The sequence below is a fragment of the Sceloporus undulatus genome, chromosome 2, assembly GCF_019175285.1.
Source record: "Sceloporus undulatus isolate JIND9_A2432 ecotype Alabama chromosome 2, SceUnd_v1.1, whole genome shotgun sequence".
In the NCBI taxonomy this organism is placed as follows: domain Eukaryota; kingdom Metazoa; phylum Chordata; class Lepidosauria; order Squamata; family Phrynosomatidae; genus Sceloporus; species Sceloporus undulatus.
In genome coordinates, this window is record NC_056523.1 from 73,171,365 (window position 1) to 73,185,021 (window position 13,657).

Below are 13,657 nucleotides of genomic sequence, written 5' to 3' on the forward strand. Positions count from 1 at the left end.
GAGAGAGAGAGAGAGAGAGAGAGAGAGAGAGAGAGAGAGAGAGAGAGAGAGAGAGTGAGTGAGTTAGGGAAGCCTGTACTGTAAAAACTATATATTTTAAACTGATGGATCAGTGATCTGGGTGCTGTAGTATAAGTATATTTAGCACTTCTAGCCTGTTTACTTTAACAAAATGCCTTACTACCATCATATAAAAAAGAACTAACATACCAGTAGGTTTCTCGTTATCCTGCCAGCTACTCAGGTTTCTCCTATAACAGGCAACTGGAAGGCGGGTGGCAGCTCTGTCAGCCTTTCCACAGTTGCTGTTTGGAGCTCTGGAAAAAAAACTGGAAGGAAGCTTTCTAGAATCATTGCCAAGCATCAGATGATCAAACTGGAAAAAAGCATGGTGGCTTTGGAATTTGTTTTGTCACATGATGCATAGCTCAAATCTTCCCGAAAAACTTCCAGAGAGGCATATGCATGAGGAGAGAGGGAAGAACATACCTAAAAGTAGCAATTCATTAAGCACAAATCCATCAAACAATACAGTTTGGGACAAGGTGGGGGGTTGCTCTGATGATAGTAAAAGGCTCTCAGATTTCTGTGTTGGCAATTACATTGTAATAGTCATTGAGCTTGAGGCTAAGGAAACCATACTCAGCATCAACAGTAATAAAGTGCTGTATTGTTGCTTAACCAGTTGTCCAGTAGCAATGCTGAAGATACAAAAACAGAAAGATCACAGCTCAGCATTAAAAAGCAGCCTGTCGAGGTACAGTAGCAAGGTTGGGCCTTTGCCTGAGACCACAGATCTGCAGCCAGACAGAAGACAGGGTCCTAGGCTAAACAGACAGCTTGTTCTAGCATCAAACAGTATCCCTTGTCAGAAACTAAGAAGACAGGGTCTTAATCAATTTCTTAGTGGGAACTCATTTGGAGCTCCCTCTTAACAGTTTGATTTTCCAAGGAAGAGCAGAAGTATGACAAATAAACACATGTTATGTGATCAAATGCATTTTAAAAGATGCAAAAAAATCACCATTATGAACACACACTAGATGTATTGGGTGATACTTGATTATGTTGCTGTTATGTACCTTCAAGTCATTCCTGACTTCCAGTAACCCTTTTGTAAATATTTTAAAGCAATACTGTAAAGTCTATTTCCCTCAAACGGCTGAGACGGACAAAACTGACACTGGATCATAGAATCATAGAATCACAGAATCGTTACAGTAAAGTACTTGCACTTCTGGAATGGAGGATGCTTATTAAATGGAAAATATTTGTACAGTATTTATCTGTTTGGCAAAGATTAACTCTAACAGCTGATTTCTATTTTACATCTTACTATTATTTAAAACAAGTGGCCTATTTTGGCTTCTTTTCTTTAGGGAGCATAGTATACTAAATTCCCTGCAATTCAACAACTATCTCTTGCAATTTTAAATGGATGTCACAAGATGCATATGATGTCTGTTCAGTTTACACTTGTTGAGAAGTGAGTATAGCAATGGAAAAGGTAAGGAGTAATAGTAGTAGGGAAAACGGAAGATGACATCTGTGTTCCCACTCAGGACAGTTGTTAGTCCACAGCAAAGTACATGGCTTAATTTGTGTCTGCACAAATACGGAGTCTGCTGTTGCCTCCTCCCAGTCTGACAACCCACAATGAGCTGTCATGCATCTACTGCATCAACTGGCTGAAGCACCAGAAATTCAGTTACTAAACAAGGTGGCAGAAAGAGCATTCTGATAGAGAAGTACTGCAGATTCTGACAAGCTCCCAGCCCAGGCTTCTAATATTTGAGAAACCTACGCAGTGCACCCGCGCCATAAGCAGGCATGCCATATGCAGCTTTCAGCTTGCATTGAATCTGTGTTGCAGGGGAAACAATGGTGCACCCAACCATGGCATGCGCACCACATCACACCGCATGCACACACCCCATTGTTTTCAGTGGGGCTTGAGCATACACATTTTTCCCTTATGCGGGGGGGGTCCGGAACGGATCCCCCGCGTAAAGGAAAAGTCCACTGTACTAAATCTTCCTGGATCTGAACGACAGCTCTCCCAGATCATTCTCTCTGCAATTTCTGTACTAGCAGCTCAGAGTTTCACACTCAGACATGTCTGAATCTCTTGCCCAGTCTTCAGTTTGGTAACTTCTATCCGGCTTGGTTTTTGCTACTCACATGAAATGCCCCCTCAGCTCTTTATTCCTGCTTGAGCCTACATGAATCAGCAACTATCTAATCCCTTTAGCTCATACAGAAACTGAAAATGCACAGAACCAACCCAAACTGTCACAGCATACCCCAAGCAGGGAGTTGTGGTCCACAGATATCGTTCCTGGCATGTGTTGAAATCTGTTCCATCCACTCTGCTTGAAGCCAAATTAATGAGCCTCATGTAAATCTTCATATTCTTATACTGAGTACACAGTATATCTTACTGCAGAATTATCAGTAAGAAGTGAGCACTGAAAACCTAACTCTATCAGACAGAGATGTGAAGGCTTGAGTTAAAACTGGAAAAATTCAAAAAACAAGCAATTTCCCCCTATGAAATGTTTAAAATCTGAATTATGGAACAAATCGAATATTTAAGACAAGGTGTTCACTCACACACACACACACACACACACACACTCCTGCATTGTTTTTAAAAACTATGTAGCAGCTGAGCAGGCATTTATGTATAACTACATACAGTATCTCATATTGCAGTTCCTGTTCTTGATTTTCTTTTCTTGATTCTTTTTGTGGGAATGAATGCTTTAAACCAGCTTAATGCTGTGGAGGACTAGAGCAGACAAAATCATCTTCTTTATATTACTAATATTGATGGTTTCTTCTATTTTTAATGTTGTTGTTTCGCTTGTTTGCTTGTTCTGCATAAAATGGCAAAAGCAAAGCGGTTCCTTACCATTCAAGTGTTCCTTACAGTTCAGGATACAGTACTGTATAGCTCTATTACTAGCAATAATTTTTTTTAAACTCAATTTTGCAATTATTATTTTTAGTAATCTATACCTTTAATATATCAAGTATTATATACTGAAAGCCAAGTTGTAAGCCAAGCCAAGTTATACATAGTGCCTTTTATGTTCCTGAAATAATAACATCACTTTCAGTCTGTAAAGGATGATAATGTTACCTTCTTCTTTAAAAAAATCTAATATTTTTAGGCTCAAGTGTCTTAATTAACAGGTTAGAAAATTATTAGAACCTTACTTCCTACAAAAGCAGCTTCATCCACATTCAGAAGTCACTGGGAATGTGACCACTCATCTTTAGAAATACATTTACAACAAAATGGAAGACAGATGTCTAATGACAAGATGGTTCCACTTGGTGAGCTCAGAATGGACTCTCTTCACTCTGCCCTCCTGAATCAGCCCAGGCAGAATGCTTATTCACTTTTCCTTGCAACCTCTTACAGGTACAGGCACACATATGTAAACAGAGTGCAAAAGCCATCTCTTTCTTTCCACACCCCTCCTCATGTGATTTGCAATTGCAACTCAAGTTATTCTGGGGAGAGGCATCTTCTAAATATATTGGGACATTCTTGTACAAAGTCAGTGCTTTCTACTATTTCTTTAGCTTTCTGGGCAAACTATTTTTCCCATTCACACCAGACAAGGTATGATATCAATAAATTATTCAGCTGGATAATTGCACAACAGCCTTAGGAAAAACAAACAAAAGCCTTCTGAATCCACATTACCAATGCTGTAGAGACAGAACCTGATGGAGCAGCTCAGTCTGGCTGGCCTTTCCACATCCGTTGGCTGCAGGAGTTGTGGTGCTGGGCTTCAGTTAACACATTCCATGGTGAATGCATAAGAGTCAAAGCCTACTAGAAGGTGACTCTGCCAAGTTTTTGAGGTTTTCTGTCTAGCAGCTACAATGGATGCCTTGGAGGTAGGCTGTTTTTCTTGGTTCCATTAGCTTAGTGTGTTAGTAATAGCCACACTCCAATACTGTCCTGTGATGTAACTTTTCCATGAGAGGGAGAAAAGGAGGGAACAGCCATTTTAAATGAACAGGACAAAATGTTCAAGAACTGGGTGAACAAAAGCACTACTGCTAGTTTACACTTATTGTGAACATCATTAAAATCTTTAGCCTTACGGCCCAAATAATGAAAAGGAACTGCATGACAGATGACTGACACAGATACTCATCCTACTGAAAGATAAAATTCATGCATCTGAGGAAGCAGGGTCAAGTCTACAAAAGCTCATGCTAATTAATTGTTATTGTTGTTGTTATTTATGATATTTATACCCTGCCCTTCAGCCCTAAAGGCTCTCAGAGCGGCTTACAATTATTATTATTATTATTATTATTATTATTATTATTATTAATTAGACAGTTCCCTGCCCTCAGGCGTACAATCTAAAAAGCCACAACACAAAAGGAGAAGGAAATGGTGGTGGGGAAGGGGATCAGGTCCAGCAGGTCTTCTCTCCCTCTGAGGCCTGGACCAAGGCAGATGGACTGGAGGGAACATGCTAACAACTTCCTTCTTTCAGTTAGTCTCAAAGGTGCTACAAGACTCCTTTGTATACCAATGAAAGAAAATAAGAGTATTTTCCATCACTATCCCAAAGTACCTTAATCTCAACACTGTAGTTGTTGTATGCCTTCACATCATTTCTGCCTTATGGTAACCCTAAGGCTGAGAGTGTGCGATTCGCCTAAGATAACCCAATGAGTTTCCATAGCAAAGCAGGAAACTGAACCCTGATCTCCAGAGTCGCAGTCCAACACTCAAACCACTACATCAAGCTGGCTCGCAATTTTATGAATTAGGTTTTGTGAAAAACTGTATCGGGGGGGGATGTATTACTTATTTTATTTTTATTTTTAAAATAGTTGAACCACCTCCCGAATGAGGTTGAGAAATGAGGATGGAACATATGGCTCTTTCAGTCAAAGGAAGTAAGCCTTGTCAACAAACTGTTGTTGTTGTCATGTGCCATCAAGTCAACTGTGATGTATTGTGACTCTGTCATAGGGTTTTCTAGGCAAAATTTATTCAGAGGAGATTTGCATTTGGTCCTCTAAGGCTAAGAGAGTGTGACTTGCCCAAGTTCATCCAGCTGTGGGTTAGTGGACACTCAAGCCCAGGTCTAAAACAGGCCTAGTCCAACATTCAGACCACTACACCACACTGGCTCCATTCAGCTGGTACCATTTCTGCATGCTGGAATTACACTTAGCTCCAAACTATGGTTAATTCTGGACAGGTCATGGTCCAAGCTGTAAACTAGAAATTACTGCCACTTTCGCCTCAGGTCTGGACTCAGAAAGATGAAATGGAAATGCTGATACCCAGACTAAACCTTGGGGATGGGGTGAACTACCTTTTAAAAATTATATCCACAATGCAATTTTGTTGTCCTTTGCAGTAGAATTCCAGAAAAGAAGACCTTTGTATGCAGCTCAAAGGACTTGACATGGCCTCATCCCTGGTGATGCTCTTCCATTTTCCTTCCACTCTACAAAAATAGAAACAGCTGAGCACAGCTGCTCTTTACACTATAGAGTTGAAACCATTTTGTGAACCCAATTAGCAGTGAAGGACTCTCTTCCAGCCATCATGGAATATGTGCTATCAACATGCACATGATAAGATGAAAACTGGAGGACATATCTACATTATAAATAATGGTGAAGGTTCTACAAATGCTACAAATATCCAGCACCTCCAAACCACCACCCCCAAACTGATTTAAATTGGACTGCAATTCCAATAGCCAGCATGGACACCAGTCAGATCGAGCCAGCATAGACAGCAATGAGGGAAATCACCAGCACCTGACAGAGGTTGGAAGTGTTATTTTTGGACTATAATTCCCAAAATCCTCCAGCCACTGGCCATTTTGGATGGGAAATTCTGAGAGTTAGAGGACCTCCAAAATAACTTCTCCAATCTTTGCAGCTGGAGGATCAAATGTTGCCTACCCACAATTTAGATAACAGGAATAAAAAGCCCAGAGAGCAGTACCTTTCGAAAGGACTCTGAGTGCAGCTAAGTATTATGTGTTGTTTTGTCTTGTTCGTCCTCAAAAACCATAGGGCTCTGGAATCTAACATTTAGTCCCTAGTATCCTTCTGCTGCATTTTTATTATGAGCATAAGTTGATTTTCTGCATTCTCCAAGCTAAACAATATAATGTACCCACAAAAGCCACTATAATGAAGAATGCTTTCACAGCACACTTTTTATTGTAGTGAAAATTCTGACTGTGCTAGCAGCTCTAGTCATTATGGGATCAGTACACTCTCTCTGCAGCCTCTGCCCATCCTGTTCTGCTTAAATACCAGCCTGAGCCATTCTACAACACTACTTACTATCCCATTGTTCTTATTTTTTTTAGGGTTCAGATGACCACTGAGAGTTGTATGCATATACATATGAACACAGAACAGGGCAACAGAGACAGTAGGACTTCATATCTAAGGTAGGTTGAAAGCTTATTATGTATCCCTCAACCCTTTTCCAAGTCCAACACTCAAAGCAGCTTACAAAAGTTAAAACAAGCACAGCAAAAATTTACACATCAGAAGTTATACTTCAGGAACGAATGAAAGCAGTTTGAAAGTAATGCCGGGGGGGGGGGGTTTACAAAGAGGCAAAAGACACTGTATATTAAGTTAACCAACCCCACATTGTTTTGCTATTGTTACAAGTGTGCTGAGCCTGGAAACTTAAAGAGTGTGCAGGACTACCTTGATAATTTACAAGCAGCATGTCATAGCAGTACTACTATAGCAGTTACAAACAATAGTGATGTGAGGACTCTTGCCTTAAGTTGACAATTGTGGTGTATTACAGGGTCAGTATTCTGTCTCTGGGATTCTCCATGAGCTACACAAATTGCCACAGATGATACCAAAAACAAACAAACAAACAAACAAAAGCAGAAATGGTCAGATGTCCACTTCTGGTTTTGAATACTGGGATCTTTTTCATGTTCAACAGTTGTGAGGGAAGGCAACTGCAACATATTTAAAAGGTAAATCATAGTTCCTACATGTTACTATGAGAGGCTAGTCACCATTTTATGGCCAGGAAGAGAATGGTCTGGGATGTCTAAGGTTGGAAGGCTGCAAAAAGAGCCTTGCAGACCGTGTGCTGTCCCAGGACTGGATTTTCCCTCCCCTTACTGACTCTGCAAACTGATCAACTGACATGACAGTGAATGATCAAGGACAGATGGGCTCCTAACACAATAACATGGCAAAGAGATTTCAGGCAGGGAAGTCAGTCATTTGGCCACAGCTGTTAACTACAGAATTTCTACAATAAGCACATCCCAACTCACTATGATAAAAGACCATCCCCAGGACCAAAGCCCTAACAGTTCCTCCACATCAGTAAATGCAGAGGGCAGTTCAGTGCTGAAAATCTAGCTTTACTGGCTGGTAGGCAAAGGCACAGAACTTTATATTTAACTTTAAGGAATTAGCTAGTGTCACTATGTATGTAAGACAAGACTACAGCCAATGTGGAGAGTACTTCCTATGGACCAAAAAATTAAGGAAGGTGAAGCAAAAGAAACTGGTGTTATCACACTGAGGGACTGCATTCTAAGAATTTGGAAACTCATTCTTGGCAAGTGTCAAACTAAACATTGCTTAAGATAAAGCACAATGACATTTTTCTTCCTGATTCTTTAACTTATACAGAATAACTTTATTCCAATAAGATGGCTAGATGCCAGAGATAAATACTCTCCTTTCACACTGAGCAGAAGACTCTTTCTGTAAGCCCTTTGTATTTATAACACAAACAATGTGGTTAGTGAGGAAGGTCATTCCATCAGGTGCCTTGGCTCCCTGACTATTTTCTATATACAGATTTTTTTTCCAAACCTGTTTCACCATTTAGCATTGCACAGGGAATAAAAAAACATAGCTGAGATTATGCTGCAGAATATTGCCTTGAATAAAGAATGCAGAAACTCTGAGAGAGTCTCAAGAATACTTTTTAATTTTATTTTTTATTTTTTTAAAGAAAAATATGTTTCTAGTCCTCAGAACTGACGAGGAAATTTGATATTTTGGCTATGTCCAATACATGCCTTGAGACTAGAAAGGGAAAGCTAGACATTCAGAGTTACACAGGCTTTCAAGGATGGACAGTCCAGCTTCGATGAAGCCCTTGGCAAGAGACCTTCTAATAGGACCCTTCTTGTTTGCCTGGCAGGAATGGCAAGAACAGAAAGTGGGCATTTAAATTCTATACAGTACAATATCCTGAGGCAACACTACATTGGGGGGTGGGGGTGGGGCTTCTGGACAGTTCAGTGCCAGTGCTGGCTGCTGTTCAAGCAGATTTCCGAGGTGCTGATTCCAGGCCTATCTTGCTATAGAACTGACTTCCTATAGTGCCCTCCAAAGGCTATTCTAGCAGTTCTTATGAAGGAGTATTAAGAAGATTAAACAGGACATTACTGGATCAATTAGTGGTAGCTTTATCAAGACTATTTGTCCTATTTATGACAATAGAAAAATGAAAGAGAGAGACATGAACTTCCTTTAGGTTCTTTGTGCAAGAAAAGTACAACTAAGAATACATACGGTAAATAAATTTACAGTGCAATTCCATACAAGTCTTACCAAAAGTAAATCACATTGGGCATCCATGTGTTAATATAGGATTGCCGCCTAACTTATGAGCAAATGTGTGTAAAACAGACTTGACTAACTCTGCTCTGCCTGTATTTAACTTTAGATTCAGGAAACAGTATGTGTATTCACCTGCTGTGCAGAATCACAGCCACATCTTCTTCTTCTTCAAATTCATACAATAAATTTTAAAACCTACAGACTTATCAAATTTACCAGAAATGTGAGGGGGGAGGGCAGTAAGCAGACACCCCACAGTCTCTACAATGATTTCAAAACTAAGGACATAATAGTCAGATTCAGAAATGCCAGTCCTGAGTTATCTCATTAACTGCTCGGTCTTCTATTAACTCATTGATGTGATCTGTCTCCTCAAATTTGTGCACCAGCATAAAAATTCAAGCCACTGAAACAGGGAAGATCTCTGATCTGTATGTTTCTACAGATCTCGGATTATTAGAAGACAAGGTAATGTTGATGTCCAGAGTTCAAACAAGCACACCTCCCAGCTTTGTTGAGAATACCAATTTTATTTTATTTATTTTTTAAAGAGAATCAAGCTGTCAGCAGTCAACCTGCAAGTGACTGTTTTAGAATGATAGCTCCAAGTCTATCTGAACATTTCCTCACTAAAGAAAAGGTACCGAGGAGGAGGTGCACAGACATAAAAATGCTGAGTGGGAAATCTGATTCTCTTTCCGGAATGACATCTCCAGTGCTGCATCACAAACAGCTGAAGCTACTTCACTCAGTCACAGAAGGCTGTTTTTGTTTTCAATCAAGAGATGGTTTGACACATAGAGTTAGCTGTACAATTCCTTGAATTGTAGTCACTGTTAAAAGATCTATGCCTCAGATAAGGAGAGATTCATAAGGCAGACAACCAAAAGAAATAGTCTTGGGAAGGAAGGGAAAGGCATCTGAGCTGTGAGATGCAAGTTTCATAATTTACTGTCACAACTTGTAACACTACTTCTTGACACTTCCACCTCTTGGTGGCCAAAAGACAGGAGAAGCCCAGCCTCAAGTTGTCAATAAGTGATAACATTCAAAAACATCCTTGAGAGTATCTTCTCCAAAGAAGTAAGCCAAATTGATGGAAATGGCTACCAAGTCTGATTAGTCTTTTCAGGCTTAATCCATTCATGAATCCAAGCAGGCACTTAGCAGACCTTCGATCACTCTCTGAATCACTGATGTGGTGAGTCACCAGTCTGTTTTACAGAAATATGTTGCTATTTCCTTGAGACTTCACAATTCCACAGAAAATGGAAGTGATAAAATATGCCATAAAGCTCTCATATGCTTGGTGCTTACAAATTTAGAAAGGTTTGAGAACACCTAAGGGAAGCCATTACCCACAGAGATTACTGGAGTTGAAAAGCTGTCTTTCAGCCTTATGGGAGGTCTGGCAACCTATTTGTTACTCTTTCCTTTACTGTCATGCTACTTGCCAACTGCGTGTTATATACTCGACTTGAGGGCAGTGTTATATACTTGAGTCAGTTAGCATCAAACAACAAAGAGAATCAAAAAATCTGAAGAGCAATTCAATAATTTCTCAGCGCAACAGAAAATGATTAACTATATAAATGCCCTAAATAAATAAATAATATTAATAATATTAATCCACAGCAATACATTTCATTTACCGCCATTCTACCACCATGACCACCCATTTTAAAATACTAAAACAAATGTGACAAAAATGGATGGTCAACTGATGATCCACTAAAGAACTGAAGGTACAAGCCCCCTGGCCTGGCTTCCCTCACTTGAGAGACTGAAAAAGTTACATTTTTGAGACTACAAGTTCCAGAATCTCCCAGTCAGCACAGCCAGTAACAATGTTAGCTAGAGGATTTCAGGAGCTGTAGTCCAAAAGGTTTCCAAATTCTGCTTTTCCCTAGCCACAGAACATGGAGGTCTGTAGAAGAATACTCCTGCTTGATTGAGCCACAGGCCTATTTTGTCCTTCTTCTGATGACCAACAAGGACCCTCCAGATGCCTGTGGAGACTTAGAAGCACAGCAAGAAGGCAATACCATCCGAATTGGTTATGCCCAGCATACGGTATCCTGTCTCTGAACAAGGGAAAGGATGTATCAATGCCATCCAAATCTTGAACAAGAAGAAACTAGTCCATAGTTCAGAAACTCTGCAGTTTACTAAAATTCTCTCCATTTATAGAGCTGGTGCTGAATGAAATAACCTGGCTTTTCACATTATATCATCATCATCATCATCATCATCATCATCATCATCATCATTTCTTACTCAACTCTGTAAAAACACTGTAAAACATAGTTAATAAACGTATAAACCCAGGGAACATTAAAATCATCTAGCATAAATTAAATATCCTAAATTAAAATTCACAGTTTAAATGAATGGAGACACAAAATCAAATTTATTTAACAAAGCTGTTGCTGGCATATCAGAGAATGGAAACACAAACCATTTGCGAGATGCAGGTCAGTTATGAAAGCACAGGATGGGTAAAGAGCAAAGCCATCATAGATGTGAAAACTGCTCTTTGACTATGTACTCTCCAGTCCAAATATTTTATCCTCTCATATGAAATTATTTGATGGCCAGGATTTTGCTTTCTTAACACAAACAATGTAATTCTGAGAAAGCTAAATTATCTAAATAAAAAGACAAATGGCTTCTGGTTATGAAACCAACTTGGAAACCTCATAATATATTTTTCAAAATGTACTAGGGCACTATGGTGACCTACTGCTCATAATGTCAGATTAAGACTGGGGAGATCAAAATTCAAATCAGCACTCAGCAGTGATGCTAAGGGGTGAAACTGACAGACGGATTGGAGTGGTCTCTGGCTACTCCAGCTGCTATCAGTCCCTGATCAGCCCGGGATCTCATTGACCAATGGGCCACCGCTGCAGCCCCAAACAAGCCACCAGCAAGGAGCAGATTTTCGCCACTTCTTTTGCCGGAGGATTCAGGCCACCTTACGTGGCCTCAGAGTGGTTTCTGGCTGCTCCAGGGGTGTGCATCATCTGCAGGCCACACCCCTGGACAACCCTGGGTCAGTCCTTCTATCTCAGCCTAATCTATTTCAGAAAGGAGAAAACAGAGTACAGAAGAACCATGCAAATCACCTTGAGCTGTTTATAAGAAGCGTGGGCTGTCATGCTAGTAAATAAATAAATATCAAATTGACTAAAAAACAGTCTGTGTCCATGAATAACAGTTGTGCTCAAAGAGATGTATTGACTGGCCTTGGAACACTATTTTTAAAATATCCTTTGTAACCTGCTTAACATGTTACTAACATATCACTATGTTACTTTTAAGTGACTTTTTCTGTTTTTTAATGCACTTTTACAAAATAGGGGGAAAGGAGCCATAAAAGGACCCACCCACCACCAAAAAGTAATGTTGCAGTAGTAATAATTAAATATTATTAATTACACTAAAAACCATGATTATATACCAGTTATTATTTTACATTACATTACTACCCCCTCTCATTACATCAAAAGTAATATCTTACAGGTAATGTTGTTACAGTACTTGTAATGTGTCACTTCCAAGCCCTAACAAATTCAGTCTACACATAATGTAAAGATTTGGAAGGACAAGCAACAACAGTTGGGGGCACAGAATGGATTGTAGATGTAGAATGGGAAAAGTGGAGAGGCTTCTGCTCAAATGGTTAGCATTTCCTAAACATTTTGCTGATTTGGTGAGAAAGGAAAAATAAAACCAGTAACGTTGAGAAAATTGTGAGTGTGAATGTCCACACTTCAGACTATGCACAGAGGAACAGAAATTATTATACTGAGAACTTTGAAGAAATATGCACACAAAATAGATGGTGATAGAAAGCCTTGGGAAACAAAAGAACATGTTGAATGGAAGCCTCCAGCATATAATATCTGTTCAGAAAGAAAGGTATAAAGGTGTAGGGGTGGGAATCTGAAGAAAATACAGGTCTTATTAAATAGCATTAAAGCTGAAATTAGAAGAACAAAAAAATGAAATCCTTTCAGTACTGTAGGGTATTATGAAAATTAAATATTGGTAGAGCTCTCACTGTGACTTACCGTGTGAGGATTGTCATAGTACACAGCGATGGAGCACAATTTTGGAGAGATGCTGCAGCTCTCCGTAAACAGCCTTCCACTATCACCATAAGGTCCCACCTGAAATTTGTATGCTACAGTGATGTTGCCAACTGGGGGCAAACCAGCGCTGACAATCACTTCTGAAAAGAGTCCTGAATACACAGCAAAACCAAAGAGCGTCAGCAGCAGAAGCACAACCAGTGCCACGAACAATCCAATGAACAGCCAGTCCGACATGTCTCCTGGTGCCTCAAACTGCAGGTATCAACTGATGATAAGAAAGAAGGACAAAGATCAGACACTGCCAACACAAACTACTTTCTCCTACAGCTTACACAGAAGTTTAGCTTAGGTCGACACCCCAACCCCCACCAGCAAGCATTTTATAAAAGCTTTTATGAAGTCATATTGATTTTTAAACCAAATTCAGACATACACCTTTAACAAATGAAAACATTCTGAAAAATATTCTACCTCAGTAACTGTTTGTTGAGATTGACAATGAATAAAAACCACATCCTAGTTCACAGTGCAGAGAGAAGGCCTGCTACTAACCACACTGGTGAGATTAACATAGAGGAAAAGCAGTTGAGAAAAGGAATCTGCCCTTGAAAAATATCACTTAATTTTGGAATAGAGTTATCATATCTTACTGGAAAAATACATGCTGCTCCAAGGGTAATTCCCCAAACTCAAACACAAGCAGCCTGAGATACTTTTTACAGCTCCTGTACTGAATGTACTTTCCATTTCTATTTTAAAACAAGGTTTCCCATTCTCAAGCAATCTAATGATTATAAAAACTATGATAATTACATCAAGTAAGTAAATTAAAATTATGATTTAGTGTAGTGCGTGTTAAGAGTGTGAAATTCTTTCTCCCTCTCAGTCACTTTCTCGTTGCACCCTACTCCCATGTTAAAATA

At 39.5% G+C, this 13,657-nt stretch overlaps 1 protein-coding gene across 4 annotated transcripts in view; it reads right to left on the reverse strand.

Moving 5' to 3' along the window:
• The window catches only part of TEX264 (testis expressed 264, ER-phagy receptor), a 229,785-nt gene that overhangs the window by 203,820 nt on the left and 12,308 nt on the right, over nt 1–13,657 (reverse strand). For 3 of the 4 annotated variants that reach the window (XM_042450265.1, XM_042450264.1, XM_042450267.1), the window contains exon 2: nt 12,711–12,999. In XM_042450265.1, the coding sequence (XP_042306199.1) occupies nt 12,711–12,968 (258 nt within the window). In that variant the 5' untranslated portion in view covers nt 12,969–12,999. Of the gene's footprint in view, nt 1–12,710; nt 13,000–13,205; nt 13,224–13,657 lie in introns of those variants that run through there. The other variant, XM_042450268.1, reaches the window with a different exon arrangement.